Here is a 20,305-nt window from a genome sequence, read left to right on the forward strand (position 1 = left end):
AAAATACTTGTAATGGACAAGAGTGTGTTACAAGTATAAGTTAATTATTTAAACCGCTCAAGGTTTCCATATTGGTCATCATTTACAGGGTTCCTACACGCTTTAATTCAAAACTTCATGGTTTTTGTGCCGCGAGTTTCTAGAGTTTCAGGAGTTTTATTTAAATACATCACATTTAAGCACAAACGTTTAATCTTAAACTTGCTTGAATCGCAGTCGAGCTTTTTTTATCCATCGGTTCCACAAATACCGAAAGGACACGATGCTGACCTTGGCGTCAGATTTTCCAAACACGGTGTAGGGCCAACACCTTTGTGGCAGCAACTTCAAGTTTCCCTCAAAATCCATAAATCTTTGACTTTTCAACTAAGGAATTTATTCTCCAAGACAAAAAGCAAGATTCTTTTAAACCAGTTTATGTACTTTTTTTTTATACTAAATTCCCCCTCCAATAAAAAAAAAAAAATGCAGCTTTGATGCTCTATTTGACATTTTCCATCCCGTTTAAACAACACTGGTCCAGTTGAAACCTAAAGTGACCAAAATGTAATGATATCACCATTTTTGAATGAGAGTACAACCAAGCAGTTTGTGAATAACCAAAACGTGTCCGGTAAAATCTTAGCATCAACATGTGATGCGGCATATCAAAGCTAAAGCATGCCAATTTAGTATAAATTAATCAAAAACGGCAGCATTTATTGAGCATCATTGGGCTTCCTTCCTTTAGGAAACAGAGGGGAAACATCTGTTAAAAACAAATCAAAGCTAATTCCAAACTTTTACAGACTGAATAGGAACCCGCGACAGGCACTCCTTTTAATGAGCAGCCAGAGAAATTGCCGGGTTCTCCTCCGGGTATCTGAAGCCTAGAATAATGCAGCACTTCCTCTCCGCTGCACACTGCTGGTCAGCTGACTTTTTCTGCTTTTCTCGTGCTTAAAGAACAAATTATTTGGTTATTAAACAAGCAACGGCCATCACTCTCATTTAGCAGCAGCTGCTTTAAAGCTACAGTTGGTCAGCTACTTTAAATGAGAGTTATTAGATAACGTTAAGCTTTCGTTTTTAACCTTCACTGTAAAAACGCAAGATTTTCACTCTACGTTATAAAAGAGTGTGACGATCTCATTCCCGTGACGTCACTGCCAACAATACTTCAGTCCAGACCCTTAATCCACTTACGGTTTTGTTTGCAGTCAACTTGGCGGCTGATCCAAAATCGGCGAGCTTAATGTGACCGGTCCGGTCGATGAGAATGTTCTCTGGTTTGACATCTCTGTAAGGGAAGATTTTATAGGGCATTTGATACTGCTTTTAAAAAGCTTTCTGTTGCCTCGGTGCTTTAACATGTCAGCTACTCCAAGTTTAATGGAGCACATTATCAAACATCAGCATTGTTTTTACACTTCATGCCATCGGAGAAGTCAAAACCAATTTAGCAAACAAAAAAAAAAAAAAAAAAAAAAAGAAGCGGGAACACCGTCTCAGAAAGTCTAGCGGCGCGTCTTCTACCCCACACTGAAGGAAAAGCACTGAAGAGACGAATATAGTGTCTAACCTGTGGACGTAGCCCAGCTGATGGACTGTGTGAATGGCTTCTATCAGCTCAGCCAAATAAAACTGAGCCATTGACTCGTCAAATTGATCCTCGTATCGGTTCAGCAGAGACATCAGGTCACCGCCTGGCAAGTACTCCATGGCCTGAAGACACACAAACACACACGGATAAACAGAAACGGCAAGAAAAGGGTGTAACAAATATGTAACTGCAATTATATAACATAAAATATAATGAAATCTAAAACAAAAACACATCCTGCTCACAGTTCCCCACCCCTCTGCACCCCCTCCCCTCTTTTCTTCTTCTGTGTGTTATTTTCTAAAAAGTGCAACATTATGAGCAGTACTTAAATGCAATAATTGGTAGGATATAATACTTCAGACCCAATCCATTTTGCGTGCTCTAATATGATCGACTTTCAACTTTCCTGAATGCTCCCTCTGGATTTCTATCATACTTAACATCCTAAAGCTCAGGAGGTTTGGGGAGATTTGGGCGCAGTGAAGAAAATGTGGGTTAATCAGCACTGATGTCGTCATTCCAGCATTCAACAAGCCAATCACGTTTTCCTAATATCACACAGACCTAATATAATCTCAGATGAACCGAGCAAAGGAGCAGATTGAAATTAATCAATTTCCCAGAAAATCAGCTTCGACTGTTGATTTGCATCATGAAAGCTTTTGTATTAAAGCATACGTCCCAAATTTCTTATGAGACTTTCACAAAACTAAAAAGAAAAACAATTGTCATATTTACAGGCTAAAAAAAGTGTGTTTTTAGTTGGGAAATACTTAATAAACAAAAAAAATTAATAAAAAAGTATTTAAGCTGCGGATGACGGGCCAGAGCCAAACAAATGCCGTCTGACTCCAGTCAATGGAGGATTGAATGGGAAAACCTTATTTATTAACTACATCTGAGCTCACATTAAAGCTGTGTTCACATTAAGCCCATTGGGTATTTCCCCTCATTATAAATTCCTTATGTAAGGAGCGGATACCATTACAGATTTATCTCCGATACTGCAGTCAAAGCACTGCTAAAAATAGACCGAGAATACCCGCAAAATCCCTCTGCCGTTTGTATTGCTGTGATCAAAGCGCAAAATAATAGGCATCCGGCGAAGCCGACATGCCAGAAACGGTGACCCACTGGATATTAGCAGATTCGTGCCGGAAACCATAAACCGCCGAAGACGATTCTGACAGTGTTCTGCACCTTAAGGAGAAAGAAACTGGTCAAGTTGATTGGAGATATTCACACACACACACACACACACACACACACACACACACACACACACACACACACACACACACACACAGGCGAGAGCCCCTGGCGCATGAATGGTCTGCGAGTCTGAATGAACGGGAGCTTTCTCTAGTGTTACCTAGCAACAGAGAGACTGGGAGCCTCTCTGACACACGGATAAAGATGGATGCTTTGTATTTTTGTCCATGCTCAGTTAGTGAGCAGGGTGGGAAAGGAGCGAAGTGAAAGGACGGCGAGGAAGAATTTAGTCTGACACGCAGGGGGCATGAAGTGAGATACGTGTATATAAGGGGGACAGGAGAAAAAAACAACAACCTTACTATGCAATGTACAGTTTTGCCAAGCAGAAAATAATTTCACAACAACCTCGGGCAATCTGGGGTCACCACGGAAAACCAAGACTATGTTTTGTGCAAGAAATAAAATTAAAAGGTCCATTGGAGGCTGTAAAGGAAACAATTTTTGTAGAAAATCTGACCTTCATTGACTCTCACTAAACTTTAGAGCTACATTGTGTTTCTTTTATTGGCCAAAAGAAAAGCTGCATTACATCATGATTGATTCAGTGAAGAAGAGAATCAGGACTTTAATATTAAAAAGGGGTTAAAAGGATTTCTGGAGGTCTTCACTACATTTTTTTAGCCCAGTCTTTTCACTTCGTACATTGTTAAACCACTTATTACCAATTATAAAAATCATTTAGGAACAAAAAGCAACCTGTCTAGCAGACAATTTGAAAAGAAAAAAAAAAAGCCTATTTTAACTATTACCTTGTTTCTTCTTGGATGAGATAGTGGCTTATTTATTGTAACATTTCTGTGATTTTTTTAAACCAAAAATATAGTGCACAGATTTGAATTTGTCGACTTTCCCTGACTGACACGAGTCAAATTTATCCCTATAAGCTCAAAGAAGCACTACTAAAATGTGGATAAATGTCACTTTGGGGCTTTGACAAGTAGTAAGACATTCATTCTGAGGAAAGCACGTAAACTTGTGACTGAAACTCAAACTTTCTTTAACCAGGAAGCTTTTAACAGATGAAACTTAATCAGGAGACTTGCTCCAACTGAATCTTTAGCACACGAGCAGAAATATAGAACGGGCTATACTAAACACAGCCGTTCACTCTTTCAGTCTGGATACACCTAGCTGAGGGTACACACGGGGCAAAATGTCTGCCAGCTGGACTCCATCGTTCTGCTGCAGCAGCTCGACAAACAAAGCAAGAGTTGGACAAAAGGCGTTTAGGGAAATCTTTAACCCTTGGGTTAGAAATGCTCGTCTCACCAGGTAGACGTGATCTTGATCCTGAAAGGCATAGAGAAGCTGAGGCATCCATGGACTGTTGTTCAGAGCCAGAATCCTCCTCTCCTCCTGGTGAAAAACCACCTGCAAAGATGTAAATAAGGAAAGTCAAGAGGTGCATCTATTTAAAAGTTTTGAATCACCGGTGAGGTCAATTATAAGACATGTGTAAACTGAATAAATAAAACAATGTTTCTTATTGGAGGAAAAGCTGCTCGAACCTTCCTGCTCCTAATTAGGAAAACTAATAACTGGTTGTGTCATCCACAGCAACAACCACGGCCATCAAGCATTTGTGAAAGCTTGCAATGATTCTTCCACGACTCTGTGGAGGAATTCGGCCCACTTTTCTTTCCAGAATTGTTTTATTGCAGTGAAATTGGAGGGTTTCGGAGCAGGAGCGTCCTGTTTAGGGTCCACAGCTGGATCTAAATCAGCACTTTGACTAAACTACTCCAAAACCTTCACTTTTCTTTTGATTGATTGTTTTTTTCTTCTTTTTTAAAAAAAAATCATTTAGAGATGGATGGCTTAACGTTCTTCTTCAGGGCATTCTGGCGGAGAGCAGAATTCATGGTTTCAATAAATATGGCAGGTCAGCCAGGACCTGAAGCAGGAAGTGAAGGTAAAGAGCATCACCACCATGTTGGATTGTTGGTATTATATTCATTCAGGCATCAAGATCCTGTTAGGGAAAGGTGAGATGAGCTTCTGTGTTGTTTTCGGTTAGCGGTGGCACTCTCCCATGAAGGCTATTTTTTAAGCCGACTTCATGTTGTCACGAGGCTGTATTTAGGTGAGTTCTTGGTGTTACGGGTAGGGAAGTTCTCAGGGCACAATTTGGCTTGGGAGATTAAATCCCAAAACGTTTATTCAATATTTCTTTTAGATAGCCTTTACCCCCCTTAAATAAAATAGTTTGAACACACCTTTTTAAGCTACTTTGGTTGTCTTTAATATCTAAATATCTAAAACTGGCAAACAAAAAAATTTCAAAAAAAAGTCTGGAAGGGGTGATATACTTTTCCTCAGCACTTTATGAAGGAAACCAACCAATCAACAACTGAATACAGTTAAAAACCTACTTATGTTTAACACAGCAAATAAAACACAGCTCATAAGGGGCATTAACACATTATAATCAGCCACTTGCTATTTTACTTGATCAACATTATGCCGTATAAAATTTCCTACATATCAACATTGTGGATAAAAAAAAATAAATAATCATGACATTAAAATCAAACGGGACAGATTCCACCCCCACCTTTGAACAACATAAAGGCAAATAAAGTAGGGAGGGCTAGTCGGGTAAATGGGAGGCCGAGTTTCACTTCAGCTTCCCCCGTAACACGCAGAACTCCATGTTGCCCGCTGATCTGTGAAACACTGTGTGAAACTGCGTGCCACGCGAGGGAACGCGACATGTCGTGCAAGAACGGGTCAGTATGGCACGAGCGGTCGGTCCGCTTGCAGAGCAGCTGTAGCAGATGGACGGATTTGCGATGACAGAATAGAAGTACTCAATTCAAATTAAAAGCAATTTCCAAATCAAATTTTGTTTGTGAATGATATGAACGAAACAAACCCATCGTAACACACTCGGCTCTGTAAAATCTGCAGTGGCCCGTCAGAAATTCACTTCACTGTTCAAGATATTAAACTTCTAAATGATCTCAATTTGCACCATTTTCTGCAGTAATCGTTCTTGTTGTTTTTATTCTAAAAATGTCATCTATAGCTGGCAAGATGGTTCCATGTGGCATTAAAATAATCACTCCTTGTTCATTCAAAATAGTGCAGTGAGTTGCTCCCTTTTCAACATTTGCTGCCATTGCTCATGTACAGCTCTGACAGTAATCTGTTCCATTAGTCATATGCCAAAGACTGCAGCTGTGAAATACCATACCCAGTCCCTTTTTTTAGTCGTTTCCAGCCCTACAGTGCTCCCCTGTGGGCCTTTTGGAAAGTGCAGCTTCATAAACACTGCTTGGATGCTCTTATTACTTCACTTTACCAACTTTCCTCGAGGATCTTGTCTAAATTTTGCACGTCTGTCAACGTTTTAGGCGACTCGGATAAGGGTGTCTTACGTTTTCTTGAGAGCGTAACACGGTCTTGTTCATCACTTTCAGCGCGCACACATCTGCGGTGGCTTTTTCTCGAACCACCCGGACTTCAGCGAAGCGACCCCGGCCGACCACTGCGCGCAGCTCAAAGTCGTCAACCGATGGCTGCAGGGCGCGCAGGTCTGAGACCACCTCAGAAACTGCAGACAAGCATCAGGATAGAACAGGGAAAAAACATGTTCATTGTGAGATAGTTAGGGTTCCTGCATATGTACAACTACAAAATTCAATACTCATCCACATGTTTAAGGTTTTCCAGCTGTTTTTCGTTTTTTTTACTATAATGTTCTGAAGTTTTTCGTACAAAATATTTATCTAGCTGGGTTTTATTATCCGTATGTAAAACAAATCATCTAAAAACACAATTCAATTGCAGCAGTTTGGTAAAGGACTGTTTCACAGCTTCATCGACATTTGGTCCAACCTAGATTAGCTCTATTCAATTATCTATAACACATAAGGTTAAATACATTTTGTGACACAAGCACCAAGAGTTCATAGTATTTTTGAAAACTTTAAATATAGTATCTGCTTAAACTTAAAACAGGGAGCAAAGGTGATGGGAGAAATAGATGGTAACACAGGGGGAAAAAAATGGATGGATGTATTGTTTGTTTTATTTGGATCCCCATTAGCTTCAGCATAAGCTAAGAGCTATTCTTCCTGGGGTCCTCCAATCTTCCATGTGACAATACAATTTATTACATGACGTTACACACTATACGCACAAGAAATTTACACAAAATGTAATACATATTTACATTTATTGCCATTGATCACTAAAATAATAATAAAATAAAACAATAAACATAACTAAAATTAAATATTGCTACTCCAAATAGATCAAAGAACAAGCTAACAAGAACCCTACAACAGTATCTCCTTAATTAAAATTAACAGTAACTAGTCAAATTTCTTTGAAGGTAATATTTCTTAAGTGACGTTTTGAAGTGAAGTGTTCTGTTGTTTCAGTATTTGGGAATAAATTACATTAACACATTGCCCTGTACCTAACTGAACGTTGAATTGATTTAGTTTTAACTCTAGGTAAAATAAAACTACCTCCTACTGCATGCCTCCTTGGATAATGATGTGTATCAATACTGAAGGATAGTTTTGTATATAAAATCAAAGGTTTTTTATTTGTTATAACATTATATAAAAATACCATTACTGAATACACCAATCTATTTTTAACTTTTAACCATAAAAGGCTATCATGCATTTTGTCAACATTTGATCTAAACCCACATGAGAGAGCGACATGTGCAGCTTTATTCTGAATTACTTGTATTATTTTTTTTTTAGATTAATTGATTAAGTATTTGACCAAACCACCGAGCAATAATCAAGGTGTGAAAAAAAACAAAGCGTCAAGTACTTATTTAACAATCTGCGGTGTAAACTATTTTGAACAGCTTTTAATAACCGATAAAGAATTATCCATTTTAGTTAACGATTTCTGAACATGTCTGTCCCAACACAATCTATTATCAATTATCACTCCCAAAAGTTTAGTTTAGTATAGTATTGTGGTCAAACAGCCGAATAAATGGACAAATGGATAGACAAAACACACGGACGAGAGAACGAGGAAAGGGCACTGGCCAAACGGAAGCATCAATGGATGGTGTGATACTGGACTTAAAGGGCGGATGGACATAAGGCCATGTTTATATAGTATATAGCTGTCAGTGCTTTGTTTGGGCTCTTAATCAATCAATAACAATCACAGGAGCGGTTAAAAACAAAACTAATCTAGGAAATCTGAGAGGGGGAAAAAGGTATGTAATTATCTATCTTTGATTGAAGAGTGTGGGTGTATATTTGTTATCTGTCAGCAACTTAAAAAAAAAACGTTGAGTTGGGGGGGGGGGGGGGACAGATTGTGATGCGGCAAAATTAAAATAAAGTATAAAGCAACGTAAAAAGCTCTATCTTTCAGAGTGTCTAATGTTTGTATCTAAAATGGAATAAGGAATACTGCCTGCAAACCCAAACAATTTTCACAGTTATTATTATTTTTAATATTATTACTACTACAGATTTACTAGATATGCATTGAAATAATGTTCCTCACATCTGTGGACGAACTTGGCCACATGTTGGATCTTCATTAGCTCCGGAGATTTGCACTCTTGGTAGAGCAGCAACAAAGCCTCCAGAAACTCCTCCCGTCCTAAACTGCATCCTCCCTGCTGGCCGTCGCACAGGCTCACTCTTCCCTGGGGACAGCACAAAAAAAAAAAAAAAAAACATGCAGGAAGGGGAAGTCAGGCACTGACCGCGAAGAAAGCCAGCCGCCCTACAGTATACGACATAAGCCAGGCGAATAAGAGTCAATTAGTTAGACACGGCCTTACCTGAAACACCTGGTTTAGACGCAAGCTGCGACTGGTGATGGGGTCAGCAGAGGAACAAGGTGCTCTCAGGGCTCCCTGACTCACGTACTTAAACTTCAACATGGCGCCCTAACCCGGGATAACCTAAGTGTGGAAAAACATACGCTTACTCCAATGTTCAAGTTCAGATAATGTTGGCTTGTTGACCAATAAACGGATGCCCCCGGTCACCAAATGTCAACACTCGGCTACTTTAGCTGTGACGCTGCTACGTCAACGGTAGCCAACGTCCCTTTCTCTAACTTTGCTAACAAACGAAAACACGTCACTCACTCACTGCTGCCGTCAAATCCCATAGATAAAATCATAGCGCAGATGTGGAAACACTTACCAGACTGCCATGCAGATATTAATAATACAGTGTAAACATAGAAGCGGGGGATACGCTCAAGAGCACATTATCGTCCTCTCAAATCTCGCGGTGACTTCCGGGTGAACTTTCAAATTTTGCGCGTTTCCCGCCCACCTCACGAGCATGGTGAATGGAGGAGCTTTTTGATTGGATGTTCTTCATTCTCCTGGGCGGGTCTGTGTGTTGTTTCTAACCAATCCCCGTTCGCTGACCTCACCAAGGGGTTTCTCTGACGAGGCATGTTTACGGAGGACCAGTCCTACCATACATTCAGGTAGAAAGAAATGACTTCCACCCAATGACTACTTTAGCGAATTAATGTGCCACTGAATGCTACAAAATAAAAATTAAAGTTTTATTCCATTACCGATGAAAAATATCAGACATAAATTGATGTTTTCATTTCAATTCTTAGCAGTTATAATGTATCTCTGGGCACTGGTCTTCTTTATTAAATGTCTCCTATTACTTTTTTCCCCCACAGATGTGAATTTATTAACATATTATTTTTCCCAGCCCTTTAATGAATCATATTCAAGCCCTAACAAATATAATGACCTAAAATAGGATTTCTTTTATACAGGTTTTTTTTTTTTACATTCATATACATAGATGCATTTTCTCCCCCTATATATCCATGTTGTATTTTTACGAGATATTTAATCTAATTTTGGTGTGGGCCAGTTTAACAGGACTGTTACCAGTATGGAAAGTTTGAGATATTTTTCAAAATTGGTCCCAAAACATAATAATTTTTTTAACATTAATTGGGTAGTTATTGTATCAACTGCGCTATAAAAATCAACAAAAAGAATAAAAGTATCCTCTACATTCACTGCAATCATATCTAACTGTGATATTCTCCAAACATAATTTATGTTTATTTCGTTTGGGGATTAGTTAAATAAGATCTGTTTTTATTACTCCAGGAATAAGATTTAAGGTTTTAATTTTGATGTCTCTAAACATTTAAGAGGCCCATCTGAGTGTGTGTGTTTTTTTTTTTTTTTTTTTTTTTTTTTAAGTTTTATTAGAACAGTTTGGATCTGGAGGGCACGTGTCCATATATCCACTCATCATTGAATTAAAATCTCCACCCAAAAATATTTTGACGAGAGAGAATGTCATTAATAGCTGGTTAATTGAATCTTTTATGGTTGAGAGTAAAGCTGTATTATAGCTGTTGGAGGCCTATATATTTATGATGATAAACAGATACTGGTCTACATCTACAAGAAGAATGAGCCATCTGACCTCTTTATCAACTAAATGACTGATAACTTGACATTTAAAGCTCTTTTGTAATACTGCGACCCCAGGCTATTCGATACTCCCAAAGAAAAACCCTACATTGTTGCCCCACTGATTCTTCCAAAAATGCACAACTGCGTGTGATTCTTGAACAAAAAAAAATCAGCTTTGGTTCTGACAATATATTTAAAAAATTCTCTTAAAGTTGTTTCTAATACCCCTGGCATTGACAGATACAATAGAAACTGTCATAAAAAATTTGAGCAATAAACAAAGTATCATAAATACAAAATCTCTTTTTATTCTCTTGCTCCTGCTTATTTGCACAAATCACTGCACTAATGCAGAAAATTTCCTTTATCAATATAATACCTTCATTCTAAAACATAAAATAATTCATTTTCTCACCCATAAACACAACTACATACTTTATTTTGTTGCTGTTTGCATTGTAGGTCTTAGTTTACTGTATCCTGTTAACTCTTAGTCAGAATTGATATTTTTTCATTTTCAGCAGCACCTTGCTGCAGCATTCTGGATAAACTGAAGGCTTTTATGTAACTGCATTTTGTGGACCCCCTGATAGTAAAGATTTGCAATGGCCCAGCCATGAATTAACAAATGTATAGACTTGTTTCTTAGTCACTCCTGGAGAGAGTGCTTCTAATTTTGGCAATATTCAGGAGATGTAAGAAGGAAACCGTGTTTAATATGGGATTTTAATGACATCGAGATTAAATGACTGTCTAAGCAGTTTCTATTTTGAAGACTTTGATCCAAAGATAACTTTCATCTTGCTGAATTTAAAAGAAGAGCATTTAAAATCATCCAGGTTTCTGCATATTATATCCATGCCTGTAGTCTACCTAAGTGATACAATTAATCAGTTTTTATTAGTGTTGCACCGATTCCGATACCAGTATCGGGCGGGGTGCCGATACCGCACTAACATGGTGGCATCGGTATCGGCGAGTACCAACAAATAGGTCACAGATACCATTTTGATGTTTGTATGTCACTTGAACGCAGCCTTCTCTCTCCCGACACTCACTAGTTCTACTGGATTCACTTTGTATTAGTCTTTTTCCTGCTTTGATAAGGTAGCAGCTTGACAAAGCCATGATAGCAATTATTTTACATCCAAGTAGTATGCTGTTCTTCATATACACACACACACATACATTTCAAAGTAATGGTATCGGTATGGTATCGGTATCGGCCGATACTGCACAGCCAGGTATCGGGTATCGTATCGGGGCCAAAAAATGGCATCGGCGCAACACTAGTTTTTATGGATAAATCTAGTTGAGATTCGTTAACTTAAAAGTGGAAATTTATCCTATGCTGTCTGATATTTTTACCAAGTGGAAGCATGTACATAGGAGAACTGACCCAAGCACTGAACCCTGTGGTACTCCACAGTTAACACTGGAGTGTGAAAAAGATTAGTCATTTACATGAACAAACTGGAACCTGTCGGACAAAAGAGATTTAATCTGCAAATGCATGCCACACTGTTTTAGATCTATGTTTGCAAACAATGGGAAAACTGTGTATCATCCTCCTTTTGGAGTTTGAGGCTGAAATGTGACAATATGTGCACAGGTTTAAGTGGTATGAGTATATTTGAAAGACAGCAAAACAAACATCTTAAAATATCTTTTTTTCTAGTTTTCTGTCTTATCTACAAATCCTAATTCCAAATTCAGCGTTCTACCCGTTTCATGTTGGTAATTGTGTATATCTATTATTTTGAGCGATAACCATTTTATTTCTTTCCTTTTCTTATATTAACTGACCTGCCAAGAAGTCATTTATACAGTACATAATGAGTACCATGAGACTAATTTGCACATAGCAGGGCCAAAGCCTTTATTTCCAGCAGAGACACGTGTTTCAGTATTGCCAGGGCCAGTTTTCCTCACCCAATAAGGAGCACAGAGAAGAGACTGGGGGCTGTGTTCAGCTTTCCCCAGTCGGTGTGGGCGTTGTCGGAGGTGTGCTGTTAAGGCTGGGGTTGAGTTTGGGATTTGGGAGTGGGTTGAGGATTAAGACTGGGATTAGGATTTGGATTGGGGTTTGGCGGTACAGGGGAAGGGCCAGGTGCAGGGGTAGGAGCAGGAGCAGGAGCAGGACCAGGGGCTGGGGCAGGTGGAATATAGCACCCTCTCTTATGCCACTGCATGTCCCGCACACGTCGGACGGACTGGATCTGAGGTGCTGTGGCTCCCCAAGCGTTCCAGTGCTTGAAGTCTCCATGTTCAAAGACGTACTGGCGCCCTCTGTAGCCCGGATACGTGTATCCCACCCACCTTCATAAGAAAGGAAATGATTTTACAAATCATGATTAACAATTTACAAAGGCATGCATACTCTTTGCATACATCTGTTTCATTGCTCCAAGGCTTTTTTTTTTTTTAGATTTACATTTCAGACCATTGGAATGTCTCCATATTTTCTTGTGACTAAGTAGGTATATCTTACGTTCCAGAAATAGCCTTAGCACTAGCCACACGGTCTTGGAAGCCATGAGCCCAGAGACTCGGTACGTCATCGTCAACAATCTCCATCTTCCTTCCTTCAAATGCCACATTCTCAAACAGGTGCAACTTGTGATCTGCACTTTCCTAGGAAGAAAGAACGTGTTTGCTTATTTTGCTCTTAAAAAAAAAAAAAGAGGCATGTCTAATCGTCACTTACCACTTTTAGAGGCCTGAAGGAGCTCAGGGTGTAGCTACTCTGACAGCTAGTCCAGGTGCTCCAGCGAGGATACTCTCCTTTGTCGAGAACAAACTGCTCTCCAGCGAAACCCAGACGCTCAAATCCTACCCATCTAACGATACCAAACATACTGCATTACAGAAGACTGCAAAATTGTAAGATGGGGGAAACTCAAAACAAGGAACGATAATTCAAAGGCAACGGAATATCGCCACTCACGGTCCTGACTCCACAATGACCGAGCCGACTCTTTGGGTCTTCTCCAACAGGTCTTTACACTCACCGGACAACTCCACCTTTTTCCCACGAAAGTTCTCAAACTCAAATACAACCAGCTGCGAAAAACCAACAGGTGAATGTTGAGAAATGGTGCGGTCCAAACGACACTACATGCAGCTTAACCAGTTATGTGTCGATATTTAACCGAAAAGCACCTTATATGTGGCTCCAGCCCCTCCTTGGCCCTTGTCTGCAGGAAGCTGGTCTGGGGTCCCCTGCTGTTCTGTCATCTTTTCCCTCTAGAAATCCCCCAAAATTAAGAACAACAAGTATTGTGAGTTTCACAGCTTTCATCAGGTATAAACTTCTCTGACACATCTGACAAGTAGGTTCAATTTATACACACCAAAAATAGCTTTTGCACCGTAAAGACCACATGTTGATTTTAAACCTTTGAAAGACAGCTAATGTGTCTTTCAAAACAAAAATCAGACATTTTTTTTTTTTTTCAGTTCTTCATCTATAAGGTGTTTTAGTAAAACGTCCAAAATGCCACTTAAGAAGGATTTATTTACCTGGATGGCTTGTGCTTCACTGCACCCCGAACAAGCCACGCTCTTTCCTTTTGTCTTGTCTTTCTGGTTCCTGCCTGTCTCGGTGTGAGGGTGTGTGTGGTTGTGGAGGCCTGGCGAGCGTTCGGCGGATGCCGGCGGGGGTATTTATGGTTTATTTCTGGCCACAGCAGCAAAAAGCCTGTTGATGCAGCAAGTCTGTCGCACCCATTGTGTCCATCACACTGCATCTCAATAGCTTTGCCCTCTGTCCCTGGCACAGTGGCAACCACTGGCCAGGTCTGCCCAGGCTGCCATCCCCATCATGATCCTATGGGGGAAATGCACTGACCGCCAGCCAAGAGCGTCAACACAGATAAGTCTCACTCAGCACTACTAGACCAATCCAGATTTTTTTTTTTTTTTTTTGGATGGGTTTGCATTTGGCACAACCCATTTAAAATGCTTCAAGTTAATTTGCCTTACCTATCGTGTTCAAAAACTGAAAGCACATTTTACAATCTCGACTCCTCAGTTCAATTAATTACTATCATTTGTGTGATAGATCTGACTTGTTCTGTTAGTACTGCATTTTATACAGTTGGTATCAAAGGCAGAGATTTTACGGAGGTTTAATGTGTAAGAGATTAAGGGAACAGGCTAGTTTAGACCATATTGCTTAAGACCATTTGCACATTTTTCTCAGGTACCAGTTCGTTCTGGAGTGCCACAAGGCTCAGTGTATGGGCCAAGTCTCTTTATTCTCTTTTTGTTCATGTGCTTCTACTTCTACATAATTATTGGAAGCATGGGATACTTTTCCAGTTCTCAAGTGTAAAAAATGGATTGTTACCCCTGGGTTCAGAGTCAGTCTTTGCAGAGTCAGTCTTTGGCCCAAGTGGAGGAGTTCAATTATCTTGTGTTGTGGGAAATATTGATAACTGATCCCTGAGTCACTTATTAAAAAAAAGGAAGCAGTAAATAGACCAAGTTCCAGCACTTTCTTGAGAAACAGAGCAGAGATAAAAAGAAATCGCATCCCCGGCCCAGTTGTAGCCTCACCCCTTCTTCTCCAGCCCTGATCTGATGGTCATTACGCTCTTGCATCTTGCTAAACACGGCTGCGGTTTTTGCTGGGAGAAATAACAAAAACAACTAATATTCCACACATTTCCAATCCTGCACAGTAAATACGCAAGCACTGACCTCGGCAAACCAAGGGAGAGTAGAGCCGATAGCAGGCCCTTGTGTGCCCCACTGCTGTTTCAAATGAGCGAGGTCAGAGGTGACCTTAGGAGCTAAGGTGTAATTTTTCAATTCACACTTGTTAATGAGGGATGGTGGGATGGAGTGGAAGATGGATGGATGGGCATCAACTTCCTTGACCTGTTACTCCAGCAACCTGATTTCAGAGAAGGGGAAGACAATGGATTGATGGCTGGATTTCAACTGTTGCTGATGATACTTGGCTATATTTATCAATAAAGACTGAACAAAAACAATTATATTATTAGAATACAGGTATGTCCTAAAGATATAAAAGCCTTTCACACTGCAAAAATGGAACTAAAAATAAGTAATATTTTCTTAAAATGAGTGTCATTTTTTTGAGCAGCTAAATAAGATGGTCTGCCAATGGAATAAGAGTTTTGCACTTAAAATAGGAACAACTCACTTCCATCATCTTATTTCACGTGCAGTATGTCTAATTATCTTATTTTAGGGGTAAAAAATACTCACTCCATTGGCAAATAATCTTATTTACCTGCTCAAATCAAGTACAAAAACACAAATTTTAAGAACATTTTACTTATTTTTAGATCCGTTTTTGCAGTGCATACCTCTCTCCCGCACAAAGCCCCCCACTGAAAAACTCCCAACAACTCTTCAACCCTTTGTTTTCCACCTCTGCCTGCACCTAAAATCAACAGGGCCTCCAAGCTTCTTAATGGGAAGAAAGATCCGGGTCCTGATTGTGTCTCCTCCCTCTGAAAACCTGTGCTGATTACCTTTGCTCCATCTTTACCAACATACTTGACAAGGCTCTAGAACTGTGTAAAGTTTCCTGCTTAAAATGCTCTACCATCATCCCTTCCCCAAGAAATGGACCATCACTGGACTAAATGACTATAGACCTATTGTTGTGATGTCTGTGGTCATTGCATCCTTTGAGTGTCTGGTACTGAAGCATCCGAAAGACATCACAGGCCCTCTGCTGGACCCCTTGCAGTTTGCTTACCGGGCAAAGAGGTCGGCAGGGGATGCCGTCAACCTGGGTCTTCTCTTCATCTTGCGCGACCTCAACGATCCAGGGACATACGCCAGTATCCTGTTTGTAGACTTCAGCTTGACCTTCAACACGATCCCTCGGATCGTCCACCAGAAGCTCGGCCAGCTCACACCGCTGCCCTCCACATGTCAGTGGATAACCAGCTTCCTGATTGACTGCCAGCAGCATCTTCTCCTGCCCAAGAACGATCAACACCGGCGCCCCCCAGGGGTGTGTTCTCTCCCCTCGCCTCTCCTCGCTGTACACTATGACGGCACATCTGCGGACCCGTCTGTGAAAATCCTGAAGTTGGCAGATGACACCACTGTCATTGGTTTGATCCAGGACAGTGTTGAGTCTGCATACAGACAGAAGGTGGATCAGCTGGTCCACTGGTGCACTCAGAACTACCTGGAGCTAATTCCACTAAAGACAGTGGTGGTGGGGACCCCCCCCCCCCCACACACACACACATTCTTAATCACTCCCTCTCAAAATGAACAACTAAACTCAATCAACTATCATCTGCTGGCAAATCCTACAACTGATCTTATGATCAACTGTTTGCATTGCTGTTCATATTAGACCAACAGCTAGCATCATATTATCAACTGCTTGAATTGTGTATTAAAATTAAGATAAAATAGAACTAATGTGTAATTAAAATAAAATGATTGTGTGATTAAATGCGCCTGATTGGATTAGATCGTAATGAAATGGATATGGACTAAGTTGTTCTCTGCCTTTGGACTGTTTGTAAAGGGCTTTGATATCTAATTTGACAATATATAAATAAGCTTAACTGAACTGTATACATTGTTTAGAATTGATCCGTCCAAAAGTATTTAAAAAAAATCTATCAAACAAAATCAAGCTTCCTATTTACTTTCCCATCAAAACCAATTTCACAGAAAAAAAGAAAAACTCAAACTTGTTTCATAGAAAAGAAAAACTTTTAATCAAGTTCCCTCAATTTCCATTAAACATACACTATGATGACCAAAAATGGTCATATATTTTCTTAAAATACAGTTTTTCAGTAATAAAAAAGGCACATTGTTTTCTATGTTGAACAAACTCAAAAACATACAACTCACACACACTCACACACACACACACTTCCTGAATCTGTTATTGCCCCCAAAGAAAAAAGACATAGCTACGTGAAACTGACAAAGTTGTACCAAAATAAAAAAAAAAAAGAAAAAAGAAAAACACCCTTTCATCCATGAAAACAACTTAACACATAATTACGTATGATATTGCTCAGTTTTTTTTTTTGCGTGGGTGGAAATATGCTATTTTTTGTTAAAGTGCTTCAGGCTTTCCATGAGAAGAACTGTGATAGGATAAACATATAACAACGTGTGCAACTAAAACTAAATACATACTTCCATTTAGTATTTCACTACATATTTAAGCAATTTGTGTCTTTGTTTTTTCTTTGTTGTGTGACGATGTTAACAGTAGGTGAAGATTTTGGCTGGGCCCACACAACTTGTGAGGGGATCCTTACAAGTTACAGAGGAGCATCTGAGTTAGTAGTAGATTTTATGTGAGACATTTAGTTGTACATTTTAGATTAGGATTTAAAAAAAAATAAAATTATTTTATAAGAATCATCGTCGATCTGCTGAGGTGTAGTGCCGTCGTCATCTGTCGGTTTCACATTCAAATATTAAGCACACAGAATGGCTTTGCTCTAAAGTACACGCAAACATCCACTGAGCTCTCAGAAAGCGCCCGGAGAAATATTTACATGGCACCAACACCCAACAGCTCCAGCAAACAGCCTTGGCCCCATATTTCATTTTTAACATACAAAAAGTCATTGCGGTCTCTGTGTCCAAAAGAAAAAAAAAAAAAAAAATAGCATGACTTATATCTTGGAAATGGTCCCAAAAAAAGGCACTCAAAGGGCAGAATGGAGCAATCATGTCATCGTGTCTTCCGCCAACAAGAAGCTGAAATGATCCGATTCCTGTTGAAGAGCATCGAAGCTGTGTTTCCTAAAGAGAACAAAAAGAAAAGATGTCATTTATGTTTTAGGAATTTTATGATTTATTTGAAATATTGCAGAGGGAAAGCTGATACAATGTACATCTTCAAAGAAATAAGAAACACCTACATTTATTATGGCCTTTCTCTAATCGATGTGCATTCTATGATCTATGTGCATTTGTAAGCCACGTCTAGACCAGATGCCTTACGCAGCTTTCAATGAGCTGCTGGAATAAGTCTGGCTGATAGTTTGACCTTTCTTCTTAGATTGGTGGGGTTTGTAGAATTTGAATGGTTTTCTTGCACTGGCCTGGTTTTGCTAATCCTGCGTAAACACACAACTTTATTCAAGTTTTTGTCAGCAAACTGTTTATTTGAAGTGAAACTGAAGACTTTATAGAATAGGGCTTCTTCTTTATTAGTAGATCCCCTCTGTTCAATGCATCAGTATCTCTGGCAGCAAGACAGCCGTACAGCATAATGCTGCTACCTCCATGTTTGACAACTGGAATGATTCTGAGAGCCTCAGCCTTGACTCCTCTGGCCACACTTAATAGCTCAATCGTTTTATTGTGTGACAATAAATCTTATTTCCAGAGGTTTTGAGCATGTGGACAGGTGCAGTCGCTCAAAACAAGAGCATTATTTTTAGTGACTACTTTTTCTGTCCATGGTGACGTTAAACTTACTTCACTGTGGACACTGGGGTTTCAGTAGTTTCCAGTTTCCGCCAAGCTTGAGTTTTGGTGGTTACTGGGTTGTTCCTGATCATTGGAGCTTTTTATTTATTTGAGATGCATAATGTCATGGATATGATAGTGATTTCCCATCAGACGATCAATCTAAACACATCAAAACTGGCTTTGGAATAGATAAAGCTCAAGCAGGCCTTATAAACCGTAGAGCCCTGTAGCAATTGTCTAGCACAGTGATGGCAGCATCATGCTTTTTCATAAAGAGGGCCGAATAATGATGGAGATGTACCAATTTTTTGTAACTTCACTTCATATCAGCGAAGAAATGCTTCAGTATTGATAACAATAAGGACTTCCAACAGGAGAATGATAATCATCCACAAATCCCAACTAGTTTTTGGAGCAATAAAGTTCCCAATTTCAGCTTTCGGAAAGCTCTGACTACAAATGAATAGAAAATGTAGTCAGTGTGTTTTGATGGCCTTCAACACTACCAATTATTTTTTTTTACTTCATCATTTAAAGTGTAAATTTAACAAAAAATAAATGGATCCCAGTCCATTTGATCCCAGGCTTGTTGATGGTTACAAAAAAAGAGTGCAGGGTGACATAACTAAATATTTACAGGGTGTATGTATTTTTTTGACTGTTTAGTTCTACAATAAATTAAAACTTGTGAACCCAGTTCTTGTTTTTAAAATGAAAATGGTTTGATGTATGATCGGTTCACTCTAAAAAAGAGATTGAATGAAATAAGTTTAAAGCCAGGAATGAATATGATCCGTGCCCATGATGAGTGGACGTGAACTGCTGCTTGGCACTGTAACTTACCTGTTTCTGGTTAGGTTTCACCATTACGCTGAGTTATACGCTTCTTCAGTCCTTTCAACCACGCAGGAGAAGAGACAGGGCTGATGGCAAAGAATCAGTGTTTCAATGAGTTTCTCCAAATATTTATCCTTTACAAGACCTTGACTTTCTGTACATGGCTGGTCATTCTCGGAGCATACCTTCCTTCGTTACTGCCCACAGGGGGCAGCACTCGTGCCGCTCCTGGGAGATGAGCCGCTAAGCGGGGAGATCTTGAGGCCTGCGACAGAGATGAAGCGTCTTCCTTGCTTTGACTTTCTTTCTCTTGTTCTCCTTTGTTCTCTGCTGTTCCCTCCTCCGCTCCTCCACCTGCTCTCTTCTTGATCCCAGCCTGAAATATTGAGTATATTTTACATAACGGTATGCATCTATGACTTTATAATGATGGTCAATAGAAAACATTTGAGTCAACTTACAAGTAGGTCTGCAGGGCTCAGACCTGGAAAGATAGCAACTTTCTGATTAGATGTTGGAGGAGAAAATGCCGGCACTGATTTAGGGGGTTCTTCTTCCGAATCATTTTCCGAATCATTTTCTTTCGATTCGGCCCCTTGTTCACCTAAAAACGAAGCAAACAAGAAAACAGATCCGTCAAGTAAAACACAGAGAAACAAAACTCCCAATGAGCCCCAGCTTTTGTTTAATATTATGTTGTTGTTGTTGTTTTTTTTTTTTTTATATAATGTTATAACCATTAC

General features: G+C 39.6%; 3 protein-coding genes across 10 annotated transcripts in view; all 3 read right to left on the bottom strand.

Annotated features, from left to right (window-relative positions):
• The window catches only part of cita (citron rho-interacting serine/threonine kinase a), a 52,746-nt gene extending 43,619 nt beyond the window's left edge, over nucleotides 1–9,127 (bottom strand). For 6 of the 8 annotated variants that reach the window (XM_012870704.3, XM_021320569.2, XM_021320570.2 and 3 more), the window contains exons 1-7: nucleotides 9,010–9,127; nucleotides 8,640–8,762; nucleotides 8,357–8,501; nucleotides 6,241–6,416; nucleotides 4,130–4,231; nucleotides 1,562–1,704; nucleotides 1,186–1,279 (exon numbers count right to left, since the gene is read on the bottom strand). In XM_012870704.3, the coding sequence (XP_012726158.2) occupies nucleotides 1,186–1,279; nucleotides 1,562–1,704; nucleotides 4,130–4,231; nucleotides 6,241–6,416; nucleotides 8,357–8,501; nucleotides 8,640–8,741 (762 nt within the window). In that variant the 5' untranslated portion in view covers nucleotides 8,742–8,762; nucleotides 9,010–9,127. Of the gene's footprint in view, nucleotides 1–1,185; nucleotides 1,280–1,561; nucleotides 1,705–4,129; nucleotides 4,232–6,240; nucleotides 6,417–8,356; nucleotides 8,502–8,639; nucleotides 8,763–9,009 lie in introns of those variants that run through there. The other 2 variants (XM_036151199.1, XM_036151200.1) reach the window with 1 other exon arrangement.
• Nucleotides 9,128–12,107: 2,980 nt separating this feature from the next.
• On the bottom strand, nucleotides 12,108–13,863 carry LOC105931838 (beta-crystallin B3). Its single transcript, XM_021320583.2, has 6 exons — nucleotides 13,797–13,863; nucleotides 13,437–13,520; nucleotides 13,222–13,337; nucleotides 12,982–13,114; nucleotides 12,766–12,908; nucleotides 12,108–12,593 (listed from the first exon to the last, which is right to left on the bottom strand). The coding sequence occupies exons 2-6, from the start codon at nucleotides 13,509–13,511 to the stop codon at nucleotides 12,287–12,289; spliced, it is 774 nt and encodes a 257-aa protein (XP_021176258.2). The 5' UTR covers nucleotides 13,512–13,520; nucleotides 13,797–13,863; the 3' UTR covers nucleotides 12,108–12,286.
• Nucleotides 13,864–17,646: 3,783 nt separating this feature from the next.
• Nucleotides 17,647–20,305, bottom strand: part of tnks1bp1 (tankyrase 1 binding protein 1) — a 32,086-nt gene continuing 29,427 nt past the window's right edge. Inside the window, exons 7-10 of the mRNA XM_012870705.3 lie at nucleotides 20,024–20,166; nucleotides 19,748–19,938; nucleotides 19,569–19,648; nucleotides 17,647–18,050 (exon numbers count right to left, since the gene is read on the bottom strand). Of these exons, the coding sequence (XP_012726159.2) occupies nucleotides 19,579–19,648; nucleotides 19,748–19,938; nucleotides 20,024–20,166 (404 nt within the window). The 3' untranslated portion in view covers nucleotides 17,647–18,050; nucleotides 19,569–19,578. The remainder of the gene's footprint in view (nucleotides 18,051–19,568; nucleotides 19,649–19,747; nucleotides 19,939–20,023; nucleotides 20,167–20,305) is intronic.

Source organism: Fundulus heteroclitus, chromosome 20, assembly GCF_011125445.2.
Source record: "Fundulus heteroclitus isolate FHET01 chromosome 20, MU-UCD_Fhet_4.1, whole genome shotgun sequence".
In the NCBI taxonomy this organism is placed as follows: Eukaryota; Metazoa; Chordata; class Actinopteri; order Cyprinodontiformes; family Fundulidae; genus Fundulus; species Fundulus heteroclitus.

Bases quoted from the DNA above. Each gene is read 5' to 3' on its own strand.
- LOC105931838 (XM_021320583.2), bottom strand. From the start codon at position 13,511: ATGACAGAACAGCAGGGGACCCCAGACCAGCTTCCTGCAGACAAGGGC. The intron at 13,115-13,221 runs GTGAGTGGCGAT...TGGTATCGTTAG, and splicing joins GTCATTGTGGAGTCAGGACC to ATGGGTAGGATTTGAGCGTC. The intron at 12,909-12,981 runs GTAAGTGACGAT...CTTTCTTCCTAG, and splicing joins CCTTCAGGCCTCTAAAAGTG to GAAAGTGCAGATCACAAGTT.